Genomic DNA, 26,573 nt, shown 5'->3' on the forward strand with positions numbered 1-26,573 from the left:
GGCCATCCTCATTTGGGAAATCAACATTCACTAAGCATTTATTTGAACAGTGATGGTGCCTAATCCTGTGGGGGGCTATAAAGATGAAAAGCCAGCAAGGAATTTGCAGTGGGATGAGGCACAGTAGGGCAGTGAAGGATAGAGGAGAGGAAGTCTCTCTCTCACACACACACACACACACACACACACACCCCTCCCCAGGGACTGGGACCTATTACCTCCTGTAGCAGCCCATTCCATCCCTGGGCAGCTCAGACTAACTAAAAGATTTTCCTTATGCCCATGCCAATTCTGCCTGCCTACATCCTTTAGCCAGTGGTCCTAGTTTCATTCTCAGGAGCCACAAAGAAGGAAAGGAACTGTCACCCAATCAACCTTCATCTGTTTTTAGGACAGGAGTATGAGGTCATACTATATCAACCCTGTTTCCCTCTTGCCTGCTTCTACCGGATCCAGCTTTTGCTGTCATCTGCTTTGGCTTTTCCCTTCGTTTCCAGATTCTACAAGGTTTGTTTCTCTGATCAGGCAGGGCGAACGGGGGTGAGAGCACATGATTTGGAATCAAACATCTGCACGTTTGAGTCCCAGCGCAGCCTGGTCTCGGGCGAATCTCTCCACTTCTCTGCAACACAGGGTCTCTGCTGCTAATGGGGACAAGAAAGCCAACCCTTCCTGGTAGCTACAGGGATGGGAAACTGTCACGTATGCAAAGTTTAATTGCTAAAGCTGGGCGCAAAAAGGCCATGCTAGTTTACTCTTGCAACTCCTCCGATGGCTCAGCCTCGTTGTCTGTCCATTTTTTACCTGTGTTTCTTTCTGTGCCTGAAGTTTGAATGTGTGGCTCTTTCTCTCACCAATTTGTTTAAATCTGCAACTTCACATTCTCAGATGGGAAACGTGTCAGGCTTCCGCCCAGAAAACACAGCTTGCTAAAAGTGGCTAGGAGAGCTTGCCTGGAAAGCAGAGCCACAGCCTCCCCTAGTGGCTGTGTCAGGCCAGGTCAGACACACGTCCCTGTCACCCGCCACCGGGCTGCCAGCCCCCTGCACATACAGACAACCTGACCCTGGGAGGGGGCTGGCTGAGCTGGGATCACTCATTCCACCAGGAACAACGGAAACTAGCCGGCCTCAAGGGCGTGTGTGTGTGTGTGTGCGTGACTGTGTGTGTGTGAGCAGGGGTGGGTGTTTTATGTATGTCATCACTTGAGATCCTACTGAACAAGAAGCTGAAAACATTTAAGCAGACGTTGAGTAAGATCATCTCTAAAGCCTCCTATGACTCTTAGAACTGGGTTTTTTTTTGTGAAAAGTAAAGTGTCAATGGTTATTTTAAAAATTAACTTCATATTTAAATCCCAAAATGTATTCTACTCTGCCTCTTTCCAAAAATATCTAGTTCTCTTCTTAACTCTATTTTTATCAGTGATAGCTTTGTATTTCTGTATACATATCAATTATATTTATAGCTAACATAAAATAAACTGCACGTGTTTAAGGTATTCAGTAGGGTAAGTTCTGACACATACACATGTGAAGTCATTGCCACAATCAAGATAATAAATACATTTATCACCCCCAAAAGTTTATTCATGCTCCTCTATACCCCCTCCCTCTTTTCCTTCCCTGCTCCTGCCTTCTGTCACTGCAGATTCGTGGTCCCTTTCCAGAATTTTAGATAAATGGGATTATACAGTATGTACTTTATTTGGGGGTCTGGCTTATTTTACTCAACATACTTATTTGAGATTCATCTATGTTGCGGCACGTATCAATAGTTCATTCCCTTTTAATGCTGAGTAATAGTCCATGGTATGTCTATACCTCCCTCCTTTACTCTTTGTCTAAGAATTATCCTTCTTCAAAGCCCATGTCTGTTTGTTTATTTGGCCTTCTGTGCTTCATTGTGAAATTTTTAACACCAACAATATAGAAAAAGAGTATAATCAATCTCCTGATACCGAATCTCCTGGCTTCAACAATGTTCAGTATTTTGCCGATCTGATCCTATCTATTCCCTAAAAACCCTTCCATCCCCTGGAATAATTTGAAACAAACATGCTTCAAATCCCTGACATTCTGGCATTTCACTCCTAACAGTCTGCATCCCTAACTCACAGCCCAGAATTACTTCCTTAACTCACCTCACACCCAGCCAAGGCCCCGTCAAAGCCCTGCCTCCTCCGGGAACACTCCTGGCTGTGCAGCCCCCATCTCCCCCTCTGCAGCTCCATGCATGGCTCCCACTCATCTGACTGTTTGTGCAACTCATGAGAGCAGTGGCCAAGGTGACTAGTCTCTGTATCTCACAGGAGCACAGTCCTGAGAACATAAGACGCTGCTCAAAAAATGTTTGCTCTGTGAATGAGTGAGTCCAGTGACACAGTGCACAGTCTTCACATGGCAGAAGTTGCTTTAATAATAACGGAAGGAAGAACAAAATCAATCCCCATCACTCAACACACTGAAAAATTGATTTCTGCGGATGACACTAGGCCTTAGGTTACAGTAAGGCAAATAAAGGCTGGATGTGGCATTTGAACATCTTGTTTGAATCTGGGCTGTGCCCTTTGCTGGCTGTCTGACGTCAGACATACCACTCTACTTTTGGGGGCTCGATGTTCTCATGCCAACAACGGCTTACCAGTTGTGACGGTCCAGAGGCTTTATGGACCCCAGAAGAGATCGTGTTCTTAAAGCTAATGCATTCCTGTGGGTGGGACCTTTTGATAAGGCTATTTCAGTTGAGATGTGCCCCATGTTGGTCTTAATTCTCTTACTGGATTCCTTTATAAGAGGATGAAAAACAGAGAAAGACAACGAAGACAGACAAAAAAGACACAGAACTGAGAAAGAAAGCCACAGAAGGAGAAGCCAGAAGCTGGAAGCAACGAAACCAAGGAGAGAAAACAGAGACCAGCAGATGCCGCCATGTGCCTGGCCATGTGACAGAGGAGCCCAGGATCACCAGCAGCCTGTCTTCAGGAAGAAAGTACTGTCTTAATGATGCCTAGATTTGGACAGTTTCTTGGCCTCAGAACTGTAAGCTTGTAAAGTAACAAATCCCCATTGTGAAAGCCAACCCATTTTATGGTGTCTGCATTTCAGTAGCTTTAGCAAACTAAAACACCGGTCTCACAGAATTGTGGTGAGAATCAAATAAATGAATTCAAATTATAGAAAGCCAGAGCTCAAAAGGCCCTTAATGATCATCCAGTCCCACTTCACGCTTTTACAAATGAGAGGGGCTTGTATGGCCCCGAACTTGGGGTTCCTAAACCTGTCCAGGACTCGTCCCATGACCACAAGCAGTATGTGAACGTGCTCTGTAAACTGTAAAGTGCTCACATACAGGCATTGGGCTGATTTTATTTCCTTCATGGGAATTCTGCAGAAGAGACTCAGAAGGGACTTATGTTAAAATGGTCAGTAAGGGGAGGTGGTTTGAAAGCTTAGTTGCAAGCAGGCTTCAGTGGGTGGTGACTTGGTGTTCAACGCAAACATCTAGGAAAGAAAAAATGAAATCCATCCATGTGTGAAGGAAAGAAAGTTAGGAGTTTCAGGTGCCCATTTAAGACCTACGGGCTCTGAGGTCTGGGCGTGGACTCGCGGAGGCTGCCCCAGGCACGGCCCACTTGCTACTGGAGGGCACGTCTCCCTACTCAGCCCTTGGGGCCCTATTTTGAAGCCCCATTTAATAGCTTCTAAGAAAGTAGAAGCTGAAAGGTGTGCATGGCCTCTGCGTGTGAGGGTGTCCTGCATTGCTAAAAGGAAGGACTGAACTATTTTTTTCAAAAACAGGTTCTGGAGAAATACACTCCTGGATCTTGAGACTCCAGTCCTAGGGCTCCCATCTCCATTCATGAAGTCCTTTCCTTTGGGAAAATGTTTCCAAAGCCACAAAGAAAAAAAGGCAAGGGAGACCTGGAAAAACTAAAGGGGGTAGATTGGAAGAAAACAAGAATACAGTACATTTACAGAGTTTTATCCTTTTATAAAGCACTTTCACATGCATTCTCATTTCATTCTTCTATCAAACTTCCGTTCAACATTTACTGAGTACTTGTCTGGACTCAGAATTCAAGAGACTTGACAGAGCTGGCCTGGGGTGCACTGCAGCCGGCCTGATTTCCAAACCCTGTGCTTCCTCCACCTGGCCCAGCTGGCTGAATGAGATGACCGGCTGTGAGACCCCTGCAGCGGGAAGCAGACCCTCTGGTTCGAATCCTAGCCTTGCCATGGGAACTGGACAATCACCTTGCTGGGCCCCAAAGCCTCCGATGTAGAATAAGCCTCCGATGTAGAATAAGCAGATAGGATTGGAATATCTCTAAGGTCCCTTCCAGTTCTAATAATTTCTGACCATATAAATGTAAAGAAATTACAAAGGTTCTGGACATTGGCCATCAGGGGCAGAGTTCGGTGGAATTCTGAATTGGTGGCCCTGCTGGGGGCTACTTTTGTCGCTGAGAAAGGGTCTCGTGGAGAAGGGGCTTTCAGTACCAAAGAGCCTCTGTTCTGCTCAAACCACTGCACTGACCCTCCCCACCAGAGTCTACTTAGGGCCTGTCCCAGCTCCCCTGGAACTCAAAGCTCCTAGGCTCGCATGTGAACACAGGTGAACCTTGAGGACGTTATGCTGCGTGAAAGAAGTCAGACACAAAAGGACAAATACTGTATGACCTCACTAATACGAACTAAATACAACGAGCAAACTCATGGTGTCAATATCTGGAACACAGGTCAACAGAAGACAGAATGAGGACAGAGAATGGGGAGCTGATGCTTAATTTGTGCAAAATTTGTAATAAGTTTGACTGTAAACATTTGGAAACGGATAGAGGTAGCACATTATCGTGAGTGTAATTAGCGATGACATGTGGGTATGACTGTGGTGAAAGGGAAAGCTTAGGGTCATGTTTGTCACTAGAAGGAAAGCTGGAGGATGAAACATGGGACTGTATGACACAGGTCCTGTGGGTGAAAATATTCTAGAATTGATTGTGGTGATGAAAGCACAACTCTGCGAACATACTAGAAGACAATGTTTGTACACTTCAGATGGATAGTATGGCATGGGAATTTACCTCAATAAAACTGCTTTTTAAAAAAACTTTAAAAAAACAAAACAAAACAAAACTCCTGTACTAAAAATTTCTCAGTCAACATCTGTTTCAGTTTCTTAGGCTGCTCCAGCAAATACCACAAAACGGGGTTGGCTAAACAATGTGAACTTATTCGCTTCCAGTTTTGAGGCCATGAAAATGTCCAGATTAAGGCATCATCAAGGTGAATGCTTTCTTTCCAAAGGCTGATCCCTGGCTCCTCCCCCACATGGCAAAGCACATGGTGTCGTCTCCTGGTCTCTCCCTTCTCTTCTGGGTTCCCTTTTAGCTTCTTGCTTCCTGTGGCTTTCTCTCTGTCACGTCTGAATTCATTCCGATTACAAAGGACTCCAGTAATGGGATTAAGACTCACCCTGATTGAAGTGGGACGTACCCTAACTGAAGTGACCTCCTCAAAAGGTCCTACTTATACTGGGGTCGCACCCACAGGAATGGATTAGCTTTAAGAGCATGTTTTTCTGGGGTATACACATTTTTAAACCACCATAGCATCTCTCTCAGACAGCACATCTCTGGCCTTCCTCCAGCAATATTCCATCCATTTCATTTCTATACTTCCCATATCAAGCACTTAATAGTAATCCTCGAAGCCCAGCATCAGGGAGAGGCACTGTGATACTCTACTGCTAATCTGCAGAGGCTTCCCATCATTTTTATAGCAGCCAACGTCCTGGGACCACAGAGGGAGAGAAACCTCTGAGGTCACATGGTCCCACCCCCGTCTCCAGGCACTGTATGCCCACCATTTACAAATCTTATTTTAGGTAAATCTTCTGAAGATTATCCCTTTTGCTTTAGATGTTCTCCAGGGTTCCAGATCAAGCATTCTTTTCTCCCATCCACAGGCTCTCTTAACAATCTTATACTCTTGCATAGCGTCCACCACTAACTATATGCTGATGCTCACAAAATTATGGCTCTAGCTCCAACCACTTTTTACAGTTGACATGAATTTCTGACAGCCTGTGGAACATGTCCACTGCATTCCTCAAACTAAACTTGTACAAAACTGAAACTATCTTAGTTAAACGGCATCATTATCTATTTAACTACAAGAGTATGAAATCTTGGAGTCTTTCTAGACATCTCCCATCCCCTTGCTTATTACAACCAGCAGTTCAACTCACCTTTCTCCCCATCGTCTCTTCCTTGGATTACCGCAGCATTCTCCAAACCGGGGTCCCTGCTTCCTGGGCAGACTCCTCTAATACAACCTCCCTACTGCCACCACTTACCTTTACAAAACAAGGCTGGGGAGGATACGCAAGAATTGATAAGGTAAGGAGGCTGTCCCTGGAGAAGGGAACTAGGAGAGGATGGGAGACAAGGGTGGAAGGGAAACTTTTCATGTGATTTTTCTCATGTGACTATATATTACCTATTCTAATTTAAAAATAAACATTTAGAAATTATAAAACACCAAAAACGTCTACCAGCTCCCTATTGTGTACAGGATAAAGTTTAACCCTTTCGCTAGAAGACTGTGAAAATAACAACCAAATCTGTATTGTTGCCTTTTACTCGCCTTCATCTCCTTGCTTTCCAGCCACAATAAGCTAAATGCTGCTCCCCTAAAGTATTTTCAAACCATGGGTTTTTTTTAAAGGTTGCTTTCCTCTTTATGGAATGCTCCATCCTTTGTCAACTGCTGGAAAAGCTACTGATCCTTTAGTACTAACTTGGATGACTGATCCTCCAAGACTTCTGCCTCCAAATGATTCTGACAGAATTATTCAGTCCCTCCTTGTATGTATAATATACACACGGCAGTGCTTACATGTCAAATGGCAAACGCTCCTTTACACAACACTCTCCCAAACAGTTGTGAGCTTTTCAGGGCTTGGGACCATGTTCTCCTCTTCTCTGTATCCGAGACTGATAAAAACACCACTTAGTGTCATTGAGATTTGCATTCTTTAGAACAGACCTGAATACAGAGAGATGGTAACTGACTTTAAAAGAGTGACTTTTTTGCTGAAAGTCCACTATGTACTCCATCCCCTTTAACCCTCTGGTGGAGCTGCTTTCTCGTCATGTAATCATTATGATTGCTTTGTTTTCACCTTCATATTCCACAGGAGCTGTGAGCCGGGATTGCTGTAAATGCCTGGCTGGTAGTAAAAGACAAGGAAGAATTATCCAGATCCTTGTTTGCTACAGCAAAATGGAACCTCTGCAAAAATAATGGACAAAAGACTCATTCGGCCTAGGGAGGAGACACTGTTGCCTAATGGCACTGTTTGAAAAGAATGTGCTATATTTGGAACAACAGAGAAATTCCCAGATAACAAGTGCCCCTAGATCATGGGTGACCCAGGGTTACTGGGGAGAGAAGGAAAACATTTTGAATTATCACCTTGTAGTGTAAGTACTGAAATTATATCTTTTGGGTTGGATCAACATTTCCTCTTGAAGGGTGCCTTCAAATTTCACTAACATATTTAATTCTCAGAGAGTTACCTCACCCAGCCCACCCTGGGCTCTTTCAGCATTCTACAGAGCCATTCTCATGCCATCCAATACATCCACTACTGCTGCACTGCTGAAAAGAACCTTCCTGAAAGAGCTGTCTACACTCCAGTTCCTTTCTTCCCGTTTTCTCGTGCACTCAAGCCCATCCACTGAACCAGCCCTTACCAGCGGCTCCAGTGACCTCTAAGTTGCTAAATCCGATGGTCAGTTCTCAATCTTCACCTTACCCTATCAGCAGCACTTCCACCAGCTGACCACTGTGATCCTCCAATGACTGTCAAAGCCTCCCAACTGGACTCCCAGCTTCAGTGCTGGTGTCCTGCCACCCTCCCCTGGTCTATCACCAATCCAGCAGCCACAGTGGTCCTGAAAACATAAACCAGATCCAAACATTCCTCTCTTCAAAACCCCTCCGGTAGCTTTCTACCCTATTCAGGGTAAAAGCCAAAAGCTTTAGAGTGGTCTCCAGGGCCCAACACCATCTGTCCACACCCCAGGCCACCACTTCATCTCCCACGGCTCACTACCTTGCTCACCCCACGCCAGACACAAGGGCCAGTGTGCTGCTATCTGAACCCCAAGAGGCTCCCATCGCAGGGCCTTTGGCCTACCAATCCCTTTCCTTGGAATTCTCTTCCCCAGAGAGATGCACGGCTGGCTTCCTCACTCACACGTCCACCGTCACCTTCTCAGTAACAACTGCCCTGACCATCCTATTCTAAATGACAACCCCATGCCCACTCCAGCTCTCCCCATTCCTCTGTCTGCTTCATTTTTTTTTTATACTATTATTTTGTTTACCCTTGGTCTTATATTACCAGAATATAAGGAGAGGGTTTTTTTTGTTGTTGTTGTTGTTGTTGTTTTAAGCAGTTTTGAGCCATATTCACACGCCATACAATCCATCCAAAGTGTACAATCAATGGCTTACAGTATCATCACATAGTTGTGCATTCATCATCACAATTTTAGAACATTTTCATTACTCAAATAAATAAATAATAATAAGCAGAGGTATTGGCTATTATTCAGTATGCCTTTTCCACATCCAGAAGAATTTGTGAGTGATTATCAGTGGGTGGCAAAGCTCTCTGTCTGATAAAAATTAAAACTTGTGAAAAAGGAACTTCTCTCTAAGTCGTCTTCTCTTTGTTCTCTGTCTTGGCTCCCGTGCAACCAGCAACACAAAGTCTCATGAAAATGCTCAAGTAAAATGCATGCCGCTCAGAGACGTAACACACTCAGGCAATAGCTGTGAATCTGCACAACTTTTAGTAAAATTTATGACTCCTAAGCACATAAATACAGGAATAAATGAGTAGGCAGCTGAAAGTAACACTCGGGGGTGTTATGAGGACAAGAAGGGACGTACTTTTACCAGACAAAATAAAAGTTCTTGATAAGTGTGCTCAAGGTAAAAGTAACACTGCTATTGAGCATTACAGATTAATATATATTTTAAAATCATGCAATAAAGAAAAATAGGAAAGACACTGGGGCAAATATTGTGAGTATAATCATTAAAAATGTTGGCTTTGCCTTGTGATCTGACCATTCAGAAAATGAAAAGGACCTGGAACATTCTGCCGGAAGACCACAAATGCACAAAACGGCAGTGTGGTGCAAGGAAGGGAGGCGAGGCTTTGGAGCCTGGGAGCCTGCTTAAAAACTCCACCTCCCCCACAGTGTAACTCTGCGTAAGTCATTAAACTCTCTGGGATGAGAGTCCATTGGTAAAATGGAGAAAGTAATATTTACTTGAAAGAGCTGTTGGAAGGGGAAAAAGCCGAATGAATACAAAGTACCTAAAATAGTCCTTAAAAGAAATGCCCAGCAAATTTCTTTACCCCTCCCCCTTTGTTAGTACGCATATTATTTACAAAAAAAGCTGAATTATTTCACAGCATCTCTGTAGGGACACACTAAAACTTAAAAGTGCATGAAGGAGAAGAGAATTCTGCGAAGACGGTAGGGCAGGAAGCTCTGGGAATCAGTCCCTACACCAAAACAACCACTGAACTGTCTGAATCCACTATTTAGAAACTCCGGGGTCTAGTGGAACACTGCACAGCATCCAGAAGTGACCTGGAAGAAGAGGCTGGTAAACTGCAGTGAATGTCAGTGACTTTCACCCCGTCCCACAACCGCATGGCAGGCAGCAGTGGGGACTGTAGCCCGGGCTCCCGGAGCAGCTCGCTGGTGCCAGTGTGGGTGTGCCAGTTTGAATATATTGTGTCCCCCAAACGCCATTATCTTTGATGTAATCTTGTGAGGGCAGACGTCATCAGTGTTGATTAGATTGTGATTCTTTGAGTGTTTCTGCGGAGATGTGCCCCACCCAACTGTGGGTGATGACTCTAACTGGATAATTTCCATGGAGTGCTGGCCCACCCATTGGGTGGGCCTTGATAAGTGGAGCCATATAAATGAGCTGATGGGAGGAGGGAACTCGGTGTGCAGCTGTGAGTGATGTTTTGAAGAGGAGCTACAGCCAAGAGGGACGCTTTCAAGAAAGCACAGGAGCTGCAGATGAGAGACAGTTTGAAGACGGCCATTGAAAGCAGACCCTTGCTCTGGAGAAGCTAAGAGAGGACAAATACCCCAAGTGCAACTAAGAGTGACATTTTGGAGAACTGCAGCCTAGAGAGGAACGTCCTGGGAGAAAGCCATTTTGAAACCAGAACTTTGAGCAGACGCCAGCCACATGCCTTCTCAGCTAACAGGTTTTCCAGACATTATTGGCATCCTCCAGTGAAGGTACCCAATTGTTGATGTGTTACCTAGGACACTTTATGGCCTTAAGACTGTAACTGTATAACCAAATAAACCCCCTTTTATAAAAGCCAACCCATCTCTGGTGTTTTGCATTCTGGCAGCATTAGCAAACTAGAACAGTGGGCATAAGACTGAGGCCTCCAAAATCCTGGGGTGTGTGGTCAGATCACTTATCACTGCTTTTGACCACCACTTCAGATCACTGGGAAGCCAGCTCTGAGGGTAGCCACTGTTTCAACTCCCCTAAGGCAAAAGTGGCAGAATCTATTTTTCCTTTTCCACTTTCCTCTTCCAATTACCCAATTGGGAGCAGAAAAAGTCACAAGCTGATGTCTCCCACTCTTAACAAAAACAATGAAAAACCTAGCAATCCCAAAGGAGTTGGAGAACTAGATTTCCAGAGTAATAACAATATAATACTCAGAACATCCAGTTAGCAACAAAAAATTACAAAACACAAAGAGGAAAGTACAGCCCATTCACAGGAAAAAAAGAATTTGCCTGAAACCATTCCTGAGGAAGCTCATACATTGGAACAATTAATCGAAGATGTTAAATCAACTGTCTTACATATGTTCTGAGAGCTAAATCCACATACAAAGAACCAAAGGAAATTAGGAAAACATTGTCTGAACAAAATAAAGAGATGGAAATTATACAAAGGAACCAAACAGAAATTTCAGAGCACAAAGTACAGTAATTGAAATGAAAAACTCATTAGATGATTTCAACAGCAGATCTGAACAGGAAGAAGAAAGGATCAGAGAATCTGAAGACAATACAGTAGAAATTAACTAATGTAAGGAGCAGAAAGAAAATAATGAAGAAAAATGAGCAGTGCCTGAGGGACCTGTGGGACACCGTCAAGCATACCAGCATATGCATCATTGTCCCAGAAAAAAGACGAGAGAGAGAGAGAGAGAGAGACAGACAGCGAGAGAGAGAGAGAGAGACAGAGAGAGAGAGAAAGGGGTAGAAAAATATTTGAGGAAATAAGACCAGAAACCTCCCAAATCTGATGAAAGACATGACTATACACATCCAAAAGCTCAACAAACTCCAATCAGGATAGACTCCAAGAGTTCTACACGTTATAGCGAAATTGCCAAAATCCAAAGACATAGAGAGAATTTGGACAAAGAGAGAAGCGACTTGTCACATATAAGGGATCCCCAATAAGATTAACAGCAGATTACGCATAAGAAACCATCAAGGCCAGAAGAGAGTGGGCTGGAATATTTACAGTCCTTAGAGAAAAAAAATGTCAACCAAAAATTCTATATTCTAATCTGGAAAAATTATCTTTTCAAAAATGCAGGAGAATTGAAGACATTTACAGCTAAACAAAAGCAGAAAGAGTTCATTACCAGAAGACCTGTCCCACAAGAAATGCTAACAGGAGTCCTTCAGGCTGAAATAAAAGGGCATGAGTCAGTAACTCAAAGCCATTAGAAGAAACAAAGAAAACTGGTAAAAGTAATTATGTAGGTAAATATAAAATCCTGTATTACACTTTAGGTTTGTAACTGCTTTTTCTCCCTATAAACTTAACAGGCAAATGTATAAAATAATATTATAAATCTATGTGAATGGGCAGATAATGTATAAAGGTATAATCTGAGAAAATAAAATATAAAGGGGGAGGCATGGAGAGATATAAGAGTACAGAGTATGTATACTACTGAAACTAGGTTGGTGTTTCTCGAACTAGATTGTTATTAGTTTAAGCTGTTCAGTTTATTTATAAAAGTAAGCACTAAGAAAATAACCAAAAAGAATAAAGTAAAGAAGAGGATCAAAATGGTATACTACAAAAAAGCAACTAAATTTTTAAAAAAGGCAGTAATGGGGTAATTAAGGAATAAAAAATATATAAGACACACGGAAAACAACTAGCCAAATGGCAGAAGTAAATCCTTCCTTCTCAGTTGTTGCCTTAAATGTCAATGGCTTAGATTCCCCTATTAAAAGGCAGAGATTGGCAGACCGGATGAAGAAGTATTATCCAACTATATGCTGCCTATAAGAGATTCACTTTAGGTACAAAGATACAAAGGAGGACTAAAGTGAAAGGGTGGAAAAAAGATATTCTAAGCATACAGTTATCAAGAGAGAGTTCAAGTAGCTATATTATTATAATAGAAAATAGACTTCAAGTCAAAAAAAGATTACAAGAGACAAAGAAGGATATTATATAGATATAAAAGGGTCAATCTAGCAAGAAGATATAATGATTATAAACATATATGCACCTCACAATAGGGTCCCAAAATATATGAAGAAAAAATTGGCAGAATTGAAGGGAGAAATAGATAGTTCTACAGTAACTTCAATACTGAAGACTGACAGAATGTCTAAGCAGAAAATCAACAAGGAAATGAAGGACTTAACCAACACTATTAACCAGTTAGAACTATTGGACATATATAGAACACTATACTCCCAAACAGCAGAATACACATTATTCTCAAGTACCCCTGAAACATTTTCCATTTAGGCCTCAAATAAAATCTTACTAAATTTAAAAGTATTGAAATCATACAAAGTATCTTTTTGGACTACAGTGAAATAAAGGTAGAAATCAATAGCAGAAAGAATTCTGGAGAATTTACAAATACGTGAAAAATTAAACAACACACTATTAAATAACCAATGGGTCAAAGAAGACATCCCAAGGGAAATTAGAAAATATCTTTAGACAAATGAAACTAATACACAACTTACCAAAACATATGGGGTACAGTGAAGGCAGTGCTCAGACAGAAATTTATAGCTCCAAATGACTATTAAAAAAGAACAAAGGTCACACATCTATGGCCAATTGATTTTAGACAAGGGTGCCAAGTCCATTCCATGGGGAAAGAATAGTCTCTTCAACAAATGGGGTGGGACAACTGGAAATCCACATGCAAAAGAATGAATGTGAACCACTACATTTAACCATATACAAAAAAATATTTCAAAATGGATCAATGACCTAAATATAAGAGCTTATACTATAAAACTTACAAGAAAACATGGGGAAATCTCCTCAAGGACCTTGTAGTAAACAGTGGATTTTCAGATTTTTACACCAAAAGCCAAGTAATGAAAGAAAAACATAGATTAAATGGACTTCATCAAAATTAAAAATTTTTGTGCATCAAAACACATTATTAAGGAAGTGAAAAGACAACCTATAGAATGAGAGAAAATATCTGGAAACCAAATATCTGAACAGGTTAATATCCACACTATATGAAGAACTCCTACAATAAAACAAAACAAAAAGACAAATAACCCAATTCAAAAAAACAGGCCAAGGATTTGAACAGACATTTCTCCAAAGATAATATTCAAATGGCCAATAAATATTTAAAAAGATGCTCAGCATTAGCCATTAGATAAATGCAGATTAAAACTACAGTGCGATACCACTTCATACACACTAGGATGGCTATTATTAAAAACAATGAAGATAACAAGTGTTGGTGAGGATGTGGAGAAATAGATTACCCTCATACATTGTTGGTGGGAATGTAAAATGGTGTAGATGCTTGGAAACAGTTTGGCAGTTCCTCAGAAAGTTAAACATAGAATTAACATATGAACCAGAGATTGCACTACTATGTATATACCCAAAAGAATTGAAATCAGGAACCTGGACAGGTATTTGTACACCAGTGTTCACTGCCTCATTATTTACAACAGCCATAAGGCGGAAGCAACGCAAGTGTCCATCCTCAAATGAATGGAATGGGTAAACAAAACGGAGTACTGTTCAGCCATGAAGATAAGTGAAGTGCTGGTACATACTTCACATATACGAAATTTCTTACATGAACTACTTAGAATAAGCAAACTCACAGAGCCAGAAGCAGAACAGGCCTGTGGGAACAAGGAACAGCGAGTTATTGCTAAATGAGTAGGAGTTTTGGTTTGAGAAAACGAAAATAATCTGGAAACAGATCAGGATAAAATTTACACAGTATTGTCAATGTACTTAATGTCAAAGAATCTTCTATGGAAAAGGTAAAATTTTTGTTATGTATATTTACCACAATTAAAAATTAATTATAAGAAAAGAACATGAATGAAAATACTTTTTTCTACAGATTTGCATTAATACCAAAAAGATTTTATGAAACTGGACTGGAAAATAAGAATGCTATTGAAGTTCTCTTTATCTGATGAACTGTCTCAACTGTTGTATTTTAGTGAATGTAAATACCTACACAGACACACACAGAGTCACAGATTTACCAGTTGCCTTGTTCTCATTAATCCTAAATTTCCTGATCATAGATATTTTTAATATAACCCCAATAGAGGGATTACTGTATTCTTTACATTTGAACTTTACATCATATTTGTTCATAAATTTTCCTGAGCTTACAATCCAGAGTGAAAATCCTCTTATTTGCAATTTCATTACAAAGTATTATGGTTCACATACAATAAAGAGTTTAATGGAAAACTGCTTCTGCCAAAATATAAGGGAAAATTTATCTTGATTCAGGGCATATACACAATGAGAATTGAAAAACTCCATGCTTATAGTGTTTTTTTAAATTATTGCTTTAAATACCTCTTTAGAATTAAGTTTTTAAATCCCCAGTTTTTTGGAAAATAGCAAGTGTTGGTAAGGATGAGGAGAAAATGGAATCCTCATGCATTGCTGGTGGGACTGTAAAATGGTGCAGCAGCTGTTGAAGACAGTTTGACGTCTCCTCAAGAAGCTAAACATCAATTTGCCATACAATCTAGCAGCTCCATTCTTAGGGATATACCCCAAAGAAGTGAAAGCAGGTTCTCAAACAGATACTTATATACAAATGTTCAAAGCGGCATTATCCACAATAATGAAAAGGTGGAAACAACCCAAGTGTCCACCAGCAAATGAATGTATAAACAAAACGTGGTACATCCATACAATGGAATACTATTCAACCCCGAAAAGGAATGAAGTTCTGATCCATGCCACAACTTGGATGATTCTTAAAAACATTACGTTAAGTGAAACAAGCCAGTCACAAAAGGATGACTATTATATGAACCCACACATATGAACTATCTAGAATAAGCAAATTCACAGAGACTAAAAGAATAATAAAGGTTGGTGGAGGGGGAAATTTGGGAGTTATTGCCCAAAGGGTAAAGAGTTTCTGTTTTGGTTGATGAAAAAGTTTTAGTGATAGAAGGTGGTGATGGTAGCACATTGTAAATGCAATTAATACCACTAAGTCGTACACTTAAAAATGGTTACAATGGCAAATTTTATGTTATATATGTTACCACAATAAAAAATTCTCCAGTTTTAGATGGAATATGGCAATATTTTACTTATTCTGAAATTTCTTATCTAGCAACCTTAAATATATCAGGAAAACAACTAAGAATTAGAAATAAGGCAAAAAAAAAAAAAAAGGCACTTGGAGAACTAAAACAATTGCTCAAGATCACTCAAAAGAATATTACTATTCTTGAAGCTATGAAGGAGACTTCTCTCAGGCCGTGATTCAGAGGGCTTTGTCCTTCCTCTGAGCACAGTTCTAAGCAAGCTTGCCTGTCTGATTTTCCCACACACTGCAAATCAGAAAGGCATGTGCTCAGGAAACACAGAGAGAAGAGCGGCCAACTGCATGCAGACTGACAATGGTAAAAAAGTGACCACTGACAGCCTGAAGATGGACTAACAGACAGAAAGGCAATGAAGAACAGACATCACAGCTGTAAGAAGCCACTTTGATGCAGCTGCAGGAACAGTCTATATTCTAATCTCTGCTCTGCTAGAACTGTGACTCTGGTCAAGTTACTTAACCTCTCTGTGCCTGTTTCCTCTTTCTCAGCTGTAAAATGGGATGATGATAACAGTAAGGATTTAAAAAGTTAATACATGCCTAAGATACAATGAGTTACTATTATATAATTACATATTACTTAAATATATTTAATTAATATTATAACCATATAATATATAACATATATACATATTCCTTGAACATAGTCAAGTGCAATAGATAATATTCAGAATTATGATTCATGGAAATACATAATCAGTTTTAAAGATCTTCTAATCAACAGTGGTTAGGCTTTTAAAACATAGATACATAAATGGAAAATTTTCACTTAAATTTAGCATTCCCTCATGAAGAATACCTCTCTCTCCTCAAATGCTAGTTATTTATGAAATGTTTTTCTTCTTGTCTTCCTCAAGAAATAAAAACTGTGTCATTTACAGCTTCAATCAAGCCTTTTCTCTGCTCTTGAAAATCATTGTGGAAAAAGGGCCAGCTTCTACATACGGGTTTCAATACTGGTTCATCCAGCTCTGATTTTTCCTAGCTCAGTTGGTATCTTTTTGACTTACAGTCTTGTAAAATGTGTAACTGCTAAGCGAATTAACTGAAGGATGTAATCTATAAAAGCATAAAAGCATAAACTCCATATTCGAGTGTACAGTTAACCTTCTGACTGCTGAGCTTCAGGGTCAGTAAATTACGAGGTCCCAACCTTTTTACTTTGTCTCCCCAAACCTGAAAACAATGAATTGAATTCAAGTGCCCCCTTTACAGCTCTGATCAACTATGATTCTAGGATTTGTTCATTCACTCAAGAAACATTTATGGCATTAAGGAGACGCGCAGTCCATATCCAAAAGAATAATCATGCCTGTCTGAGTCTTCCTCCTAAACATCTATTGACTGCATCTCCTCTCCAACCCTCCCGCCGGACTGCGCCCACCGGGTCCTGACCACTCGACTACTGAAGCAGCCCCTAACTGAGCATCTCGCCTCTCACCTTACCCCGTCCAGTTCTTCCTCTCACAGTAGCTGGTGTCATCTTCCCAAAACACAACTCTTCAAAGACACCCACAGCTCAAGTCCAAACTGCTTCGAAAGGAATTCTCTCAGCATAATGTATCCAGAGCTGGACATATCCGTCAAGACCTCTTCAACAGCCACCTGCACCCCAGGCACACACGACCCAGCCACCATTGCCCTTGCTTCTGAAGTTCTCCAGAACGCTCTTCTTCCTCTGTTCACTTGGCTAACGTCCTCACACTCTTTTAGATTCAGGTGAAGTGTTGCCCTTCTAGAATACCTGTCTTAGCTTCTCCAGGGTTTTAGCTGCTCCCTGATAAGGACTCTTTCTACAGATCTCTTACCACACTGTATTCCACTTTGCTGTTAGTGGGTCTTTCTCCCCCATTTGACTAGAGACTTCTATTTTTACCTCTAGGACCAGGAGTGATGCCTGGCACACAATGGGTGCTCAAACAGTAACTGAGCAACGACTGGAAGAAAAGAGTAAGGCAGCCCCTGCACTCTAAAGTCACTATGCTACCCAGCAAATCAGGGAGAAAATCCAGTATTTCTATTTTCCTCTGATTTTCACCTCGAAACATTCCAAAGACGGCCTCCTTCTATGTCAGGCTTTCTTTAGGAGAGGGAATTTCCCCCAACTCTCTCAACCATTTGTCCATTTCTAGGGTTATATAACTGAATGCTGATGTAGTCTTGAAAGAATCTTGTTATATAATTCAGTCTTCCTCGTGGCAGCTCATTTTTGCTTTTAAAAACGTGTTGGGAGGGTAGCAGGGAGAGTGGGAGGCCAGAAAAGAGGAAAAGCTCTCTGCACCGTGTTAGGCAATTCCTTCCCTCTCCCCTCACCCTCACCCAGGTGTTTTCAGGGGTCCACTGTAAGGCATTTCTCTAAGCGCCCCTGCAGTTGTCCCCCAAAACCTTCCCGACCCCAGAGAGCTGCGAGCCCAGGAGCTGATGTGAAAGACCGCGTTCATTCAGCTTTGCTGCACTGAAGGCTGATGCCAAAGCAGAGCGCTGGATTTTATTATTTTTCTGGAACAGCAGGATTGTTATTACAAGTGTTCTGGAGGAGAGAATAAGGAAGCTAAAAAGAGACCCCGCAGCATCTTAAAAACAGCCAGCAATATGAAAACTACTTGACTAGCGAGGCAAAGATCCCGATGTATTTTGTCTGACACGGCGGGGCACTTTGGAACCACTGTTTGGCCGGCCGCCCACCCACTTAGCACAGCCCCCCAGGAGGATCCCTGGGGAATGGCCAAGGCGTTAGGATTTCGGGGGAAAGCCAGCGTTCCTGCCAGCTCCCCCCTTCGCCGTATGGAACGCTGAACTTGGAGGGTGGGCACACAGTTCCAAAAAGAAAGGAAGGTGAACTCTGGCCGCGAAGCAAGCCCTGGGAGGCACGTTTCTGCAAAGAGACGTCTGTCCCTCGGTCCTTTAAAGATGCTCCCGGCACTATCCAAACACTCGAGAGCGTTACCTGTCCCCCGAGAGAGGGCAGCGAAGGAGACTATCCGGGGGGTGTCAGAGAAAAGCAGACCAGGCGAGTCAGCACGAGACTCGGGCGGATTCAGAGTCTGCGAGACGGCGGGTGACGCGCGGGGTCGGACGGGGACGGGCAGACGAGGGCGACGGGGACTAGGGGCGCGAAGACGAACGCAGCAGGGGGCGCGACGGCGGGAGCTGGAGGGCGGCGGGGAAACGGGGAGACGGGCGGGCACCCCGAGGGACGACGTGCGGGGGGCTGCGGGGCGGGGATTCCCGAAGGAGAAACGGCCGCCGCGACCAGCCGGGGCGGATCCCCAGCGGCCCCAACGGCTCCGCGGCCGCCGCCGCCCGAGGCCGCCCGGGCAAGGCCAGCTCGCGGGCTCCGCCACTCACCGGGCTCCCGGCGCCGGGCGCGGGGGCAGGTCGGGCCGTCCTCCGCGGGGCCAGTTCCCCGGAGACCCAGGTCGCCGACTCGGCCAGCAGCTGGTCCAGCAGGCGCAGGGTCTCGTCCCCGCCGCCGGAGGGCGCCGGACGGGCGGGCGCCGCGGGGCCGGGGTCGGGGTCGGGGTCGGGGCCGGCCTCCCCCTCAGCCGCCACCGCCGCGGCCTTCGGGGCCTCCTCCGCGGCCTCGGTCGCCGGCGTCCCCGCTCCGCCCTCCGGGGCTGCCCCGCCGGGCCCCGCGGGCCGGCTGTTGGGACTGCGCAGCCGCCTCAGGGCCCGGCTGCTCCGGCTGCTGCCGCTGCCCATGGCGCGCCCGCCCGGCCCCGGGACCCGCGAGCAGGCCCGTGGCGCCCGGGGCGAGGCCCGGCCCTGAGGGGGTGGGGTCGGGGCCGGCGGGCGCCCCTCCCCCACCCCCAGGGCCCCCTCCCTTCCGCCTGGGTGACCCCCTCCCCTCCGCCCGCGCCTCCCCTCCGCCTGGGTGACCCCCTCCTCCGCCTGGGCCCCCTCCCCTCCGCCTGGGCCCCGCTCCCCCGTCTCCCCGCGGCCTCTTCAGCCTCCCCCCTTGGCAGCTCCGCCGCCCCCGTCTGCACCCAGACCCTCCCGTCCACCCTGTGCCCGCGGCCTGCAAGGATTGAAAACCCTCGGGGCCGCGACAGGCCTGGGGGCGAACGCGGCTGGGGTTTGGCCCATTTATGAGAAACACCCCCAAGCCAAACGCTCACACACGGGCAGACTTGAGACGGAACTGGATGGAAAAGGGGCGATCCTTCCCAGCCCCCAGGCTCCCCTCCAGCCTTTCCCCTTGGAAGCACGGCAGGAGGCTGTGGGAGGACCCTCCAGTTCTGCCCTCATGTCCCACCGGAGGTTTGCCCTGTAAAGGTCTAGCTTCCCCCAAAACCAAAAATAGCAATCACTTTTAGAAAGAAAGAAAAAAAGTGGGAGAAAATGGAAGCCGAAACAACAACAACAAACAAAAAGTTAAAGGAAATACCAATAGGTAGTGGTCGTAATCAATTCTAGCTTTTGGTCATTGGATATTTAAAAAAAAAAAGCACCATTTATTTTAAAGTAAACTAACCTTAACATAAGAGGAAGAAACACTCCAAAGATGTCTGATTTGAACCCAGTTGATCGTTATTGTTGGTTGTATTTGTATTTTATTTAGACTTGATGTCCTCCCCATTCCCCAAGTTCCTTTAAAATCCAACTGTTCCCAGGCAGAGCAATTCGAATATTCTGGGTTTAACTCACTTACCTGGACTTGATATTAACCATGATAAAGTCTGGATTGCACGATAACTGTGAAAACAAAGTTTGGCTAACCTTCCCAACCATAAAGTTGAAATATTACTTTTTTATCACTTCAGAAATAGATATCAAAAACCTTATGCCCAAGAAAATGGGAGAAACATGGGATTCAAGCCCATTTGTGTTTTATTGTGGGAAAAAAAGCCTGTAAGGTGTTGATATTTCCTCCTTTACTTTCTCCACCACCCCCCCCACGCCCACCCCCAACCCGGTCTCTTTTTCTCAGATGTGCTGTCTTCACCATCCAGATGTAGGAAATGAGGCCAAACATATTATTCAATGTGTTTGGGTGTTCTGAGTCCACAGATGTGTCTAATGTGGAAGCTATTGACGTAAGTTTTCTGTTTAAGAAAACAAATCTCATCTTGAAACTCTTTAAGCCTGAGGAAAAGAACATTAGGAGAAAAAAGGAAATTTTTCTTGAACTAAGTTCAACTAAGTTTAATCATTTAAAGGAAAACATGTTTTACTGCTGCTTAAGTAGAATCTAGTCATGTGATTCATCGTTTAAATATATCCACAGCTCCCTGTGTTCCCCTCCCAGAGCAACCAATGTTTTCTGGCCACTCCTGATTCCAATTCTACTTGTCTGATTTGCTCTACTTCAGCAAGAGTAATGTTAAAGCCAAAACAAAACAAAACAAAACACACCCAGCTGGATTTTGTTAGAAGTTTCCCACAGTAAGCAAACAACCTAAGCATTCCCCACAGACCAGTGCCCCCATATTCATCTCGAGAAGTCAATAAGAACGTTTTTGTCCCCCAAAATTAACAAGGTCCCAGGAATATTGGGAAATTGAAAATAGGGTCTAAAATCTTTGTTAAGATACTATCCTGGCAGCCACATCTCTTCAGCTAAAGGACTCCTTTATTCAGTGATTGTGACGGTGGTTGCCAGTGATGGTGAGTGGAAGGGGAAGTCTAACTTGGAAACTATCTGCTTAACACCTGGAAAATAAGTGCTTCCTCTCAATAAACAAATTAAACTTTGGAAGGGAACTGCAGTTGGTTGATACCCACAGGAGCCGTGTTCCTGAATGATGTTTTCCTTGGCAACAGGACTAGGCAGGCATCTGGAGAAGTCTTTTCCTTACCACAGTCCACCCTGTTGCAAGGGGCTGCCAAGCCCCACTACCTTTCAAAGCCCGCTCAAGTGCCCCCTTCTTCAAAGACCCTGCAAATCTACTCTCCCTCCTCAAAACCTCTAGAGTTTTCCACCCTTCATGGCATACCACTGCTGTTACATAGGAGAGAGATGTTGGGTAGGTGCTGGTTAATATTAACAGGCAAATAAATAGTATTTATATTCAAGTGACAAATGAGGCAGTATTTGAAAGACAGGTAACCCGTATTTCTATTTTTAATGATTATTCAATAATTTGAGAGAGCCATAGTTCTATTAATTAGTGCCAATATGGTGTACATCAGTATTTCATATAATTGCTATTGTCTTCTTGCGAAGTGTCCAAGATTTTGCATTTAGTTTATGGTTTTACCAGAGAGAAAAAGAAAAATGTACAGAAGAGTTAGCACTATACACTGAGGATGGTAATTGAGTTACCAAACTCCTTTGCAGTATTTGCTCAGAAATAAGATACATTAAGTCCTCAAGGTTGGTATGCCTATTCATGCTTGATTTGGCCCATTTTTAACTAGGATAAATTCCATAACACTGTATAAAATTCTGAGCACATGCAGTAAAACAAGGATGACTTCTTCCGGGTTTATACAAGAGGTAGAAACTGGAATATATCATGCAGACTTTTCTGTCTGTTTGATCGGTTCCCCTTGCTTAAAGAGCCATCCATGGGCTCCTGGTTCAAAATGGCAAGGCAGGCACAGAGTTTGAATCTCTTATTACTTGAGACCTCATGAAATTAAGATATTGAAGTTAAGAAAAAAGGAAGCTCAGAAAAGAAAAAGAGATGGGGGAAAGAGCTGTGAGAGCAAGGGAAATTCGCAAAGGAGAGATTTCAGCACGTTTCTGGGAGATGAATAGCTGATGGGAGAGAGTTGCCAGACGAAACAGGCAGAGAAATTGCACCCTACAGGATGCTATTGGGGTCTGGAGAGGAAATGGAGTCAGGCAGAAGAGGCCCTGGGACTTGGATTAATGGAAGGTCTTTATATGGGACAACTGCACCATTTCCTGCCCACCCTCACACCCTACTCCCTCCTCATTCATATTTAAGGGAAAAGGACTGGGTGGCTGGTGTGGTTTTACTCTGCTGCTGTGTTAATGAGACTGTGTCTACTGGATTTCCACTGGAGTAGGAATTTAGCCTGGGAGTTCGGATCGGGTGGGGTAGGACTTACTAATGGGCAGACTTTGGATTGGTGGAGCATGCAGGGGGCTTAGCCACCCTATAGTTGGGCCACTCTGGGGTCAGGCTTACAAGGCCCGTGGGCATGGCAATCACCATGACTGACCAGTGCAGTGCGGCAGCTGTGAGCACATAGGGCCTCCGTGAATGTACGTTCTCTTCTTGCAGAGCCACTGCACAAGGATGGGCCACCGGCTGGCTTGCCTGTCCATGAACCTGTAATTTTGAGTTGGAGATTCAGGGGTCACTCAAAACACTCAGACTGCAGGCTTTCTTAGGATTATCCTCCTGAGGAAATTGTGAAGGGTGTGTGTAGGGGAGGGAGAGTGGAGAGATTAGGGGGTGCTTTAGTTTCCTTGGCTGCTCAAGCAAACACTATGAAATGGATTGGCTTAAACAATGGGAATTTATTAGCTCAGGTTTTGTTGTTGTTTTTTTTTAATTCAGTTTTATTGAGATACATTCACATACCCTACAGTCATCCATGGTGTATGGTCAGTTGTTCACAGTACCATGATATAGTTGTGCATTCATCACCAAAATCAATTTTTGAACATTTTCATTACTCCAAAAAAAATTAAATTAAATTAAAAAATAAAAACAAGAGTAAAAATACAAGTAAAGAAGAACACCCAAAACATCCCATCCCGTCCCACCTATTATTCATTTACTTTTTTTTAAATTTATTTTCAATAAAGTTTTTTTTTATTAAATTCAGTTTTATTGAAATACATTCACACACCATACAATCATCCATGTTATGCAATCAGCTGTCCATAGTATGATAACAAAGTTATGCGTTCATCACCACAATCTATCTCTGAACATTTTCCTTACATCAGAAAGAACCAGAAAAAGAATAAAAAATAAAAGTGAAAAAAGAATCCCCAAATCATCCCCCCATCCCACCCCATTTGTCCTTTGGTTTTTATCCCCGTTTTTCTACTCATCCATACAGTAGATAAAGGGAGTGTGATCCACAAGGTCTTCACAATCACACTGTCACCCCTTGTAAGCTACATTATTATATAATTGTCTTCAGGAGTCCAGACTGCTGCTGGGTTGGAGTTTGGTAGTTTCAGGTATTTACTTCTAGCTATTCCAGTACATTAAAGCCTAAGAGGTGTTATCTATATAGTGCATAAGAATGTCCACCAGAGTGACCTCTCGACTCCATTTGGAATCTCTCAGCCACTGAAACTATTTCGTCTCATTTTGCATCCCCCTTTTGGTCAAGAAGATACTCTCAGTCCCATGATGCTGGGTCCAGATTCATCCCCGGGAGTCATATTCTGCATTGCCAGGGAGATTTACACCCCTGGGAGTCGGGTCCCATGTAGGGGGGAGGGCAGTGAGTTCACCTGTCGAGATGGCTCAGTTAGAGAGAGAGAGAGAGTGTCACATCTGAGCAACAAAGAGGTACTCAGGGGGAGACTCTTAGGCACAATTTATGCAAGTTTAGACTCTCCTTTGCAGTAACGAGCTTCATAAGGGCAAGTCCCATGATCGAGGGCTCAGCACATCAAACCACCAGTCCCAATGTTTGTGACAACATCAACACCAGTCCAGGTGAGGATGTCCAACACTTCCGCACTTTCCCCCAGGTCCTCAGGGCTGGGGAAGGGGAGGCTGTAAATACATATTTTTTTATCTGCCCAAATTACTCTGGGATGTGTCACTATTTCACTCCAGCCTATACTAACCTACTGTATCTCACTTCCAATTCAAAGTTCCATGCAATTGTGGTGTTTGAACAAATCAATTGTAGAGTTGTACCGTTTAGAAAATTTAGATCCTGTACCAAATAGATATCTCTTCCCTTGGTCTCATATGGAAGTTGAAGTTTTAAAACATAGTCAGTTTCGACCTTTACCCTTTGGCCTGGCTTGCCCTGGTCTTAACCAGACCTGCTTCATTCATATCACTAATTGAAGTCTGGGCTCTTTTTCAGCTTTTTTTTTTTTTAAAACAGTGGCTGTATGCACTAATACTGACATTCATATCTGCCGAGCTCTAGCTCTGAGTTTCAGGTGTCTCAGAGATATGCATTGTTCCAGAGACCAATCAGGCTATACGCTAAGGGATCAGCATCTCAAAGTTTAGAGATAGGCATTACAATTCAGGGATAGAGTTAACTGCTGTAAGAGCTTACAATCTAGGGACTATTACAATAATTATGTCCACGTTAGGCTATGTTCTAAGATTCAGTTCTGAGTTTACACATTGTAGTTAGTCCATATTGGTGAGGCATTAAAGTGTTTGCCTTTGTTTCTGGTGTACTTCACTCAAATACTGTGTACAGGATCCATTCACCTCGTTGTGTGTCTCACAGCTTCACTCCTTCTTGTAGTTGCTCAATGTCCCACTGTATGCGTACACCACAGTACACCATTCCATTCTTCAGTCAATGTACCCTTAGGTCATGTGCACCCTTTGCAAATCATGATTACTGCCTCCATGAACACCAGTTTGCAAATGTTCATTCATATCTCTGCTCTCAGATCTTCAAATGACATACCCCATAATGAGGTTGCAGGACCTTTTGGTCCCCACATACTTACCTTTTTGTGGAACAACCACACTGACCTTCAGAAAGGCTACACCATTCTACCTGCTCATCAGCAGTAGATAGGTACATCCCTCTCACCATGTTTTCTCCAACACTTTTACTCCTATATATATATTTTACTACATTTTTATAGAGTTATATTCACATACCATACATTTATCCACAGTGTACAATCAGTTGTTCATGGTATCATCATAAAGTTGTACATTTATCACCACAATCAGCACTTGAACATATTGATTACTACAAGAAAATTTTTTTTTTTTTTAGCAATAAGAAAAAAAATGATAAAAAGAAAAATAATACGTCATACAATACAATATAATAGTAAGGACAACAAATAATTGTTCCCATTTTTCTACTCATTTGGCCATACACTGGATAAAGGGAGTGTGAGCCACAAGGTTTTCACAATTGCACAGTCATACCACATAAGCTACATGGTTATACAATCGTCTTAAAAAATCAAGGCTATTGGGTTGCATTTCAACAGTTTCAGGTATTTCCTTCTAGGTATTCCAATACACTAAAAACTAAAAAGTGGTATCTATATAACACATAAGAATAACCTCCAGAACGACCTCTTGACTCTACTTGAAATCTCTCAGCCACTGAAACTTTACTTTGTTTCATCTCTCTTCCCCCCTTTTGGTCAAGAAGATTTTCTTAATCTCATGGTGCCAGGTCCAGGTTCATCCCCGGGAGTCATGTCCCACATTGCCAGGGAGATTTATACCCCTGGTAGTCATGTCCCACTTAGGGGAGGGCAGTGAGTCCACCTGCTGAGTTAGCTAAGAGAGAGAGGCCATATCTGAGCAACAAAAGAGGTTCTCTGGGGGTGACTCTTAGGCACAATTTTAAGTAGGCTTAGCCTTTCCTTTGCAGCTTCACAAGCTTCACAAGATCGTGGGCTTGGCGGTCTAAATTGGTAGTCCCCAATGCTTGTGAGAATATCAGTAATTCCCCAGGTGGGGGAGTTTAATATTTCCAAATTTTCCACCAGTCCCTTAGAGGAGCTTTGCAAATACATTTTTATTCTCTGCTCAAATTACTTTGGGATGTATGGGGGTTTCACATTAACCTGTACAAACCAACTAGATCTCACACCCTATACAAAGTTCCATGTATTTATGGTGTTTGAGTAAACTGACCATACAAGTTAAATTATCTGGTGTGCTACAGAAAATATAGATTTTGCACCAAATAAACATATCTTCTGTTGATCTCACACAAAATTTGAAATTTTAAAACACAGTCAATATCAT

At 43.0% G+C, this 26,573-nt stretch overlaps 1 protein-coding gene across 3 annotated transcripts in view; it reads right to left on the reverse strand.

Moving 5' to 3' along the window:
* Positions 1-19,488, reverse strand: part of CYS1 (cystin 1) — a 114,125-nt gene extending 94,637 nt beyond the window's left edge. For 2 of the 3 annotated variants that reach the window (XR_005213281.1, XM_037812675.1), the window contains exon 1: positions 19,060-19,475. Coding sequence is in view for 2 of the 3 variants with exons in the window: in XM_037812675.1 (XP_037668603.1) it covers positions 19,060-19,413 (354 nt within the window). In the remaining variant the exon portion in view is untranslated. Of the gene's footprint in view, positions 1-19,059 lie in introns of all 3 variants that reach the window. The other variant, XM_037812674.1, reaches the window with a different exon arrangement.
* Positions 19,489-26,573: the final 7,085 nt, after the last annotated feature.

This window comes from Choloepus didactylus, chromosome 20, assembly GCF_015220235.1.
Source record: "Choloepus didactylus isolate mChoDid1 chromosome 20, mChoDid1.pri, whole genome shotgun sequence".
NCBI lineage: Eukaryota > Metazoa > Chordata > Mammalia > Pilosa > Megalonychidae > Choloepus > Choloepus didactylus.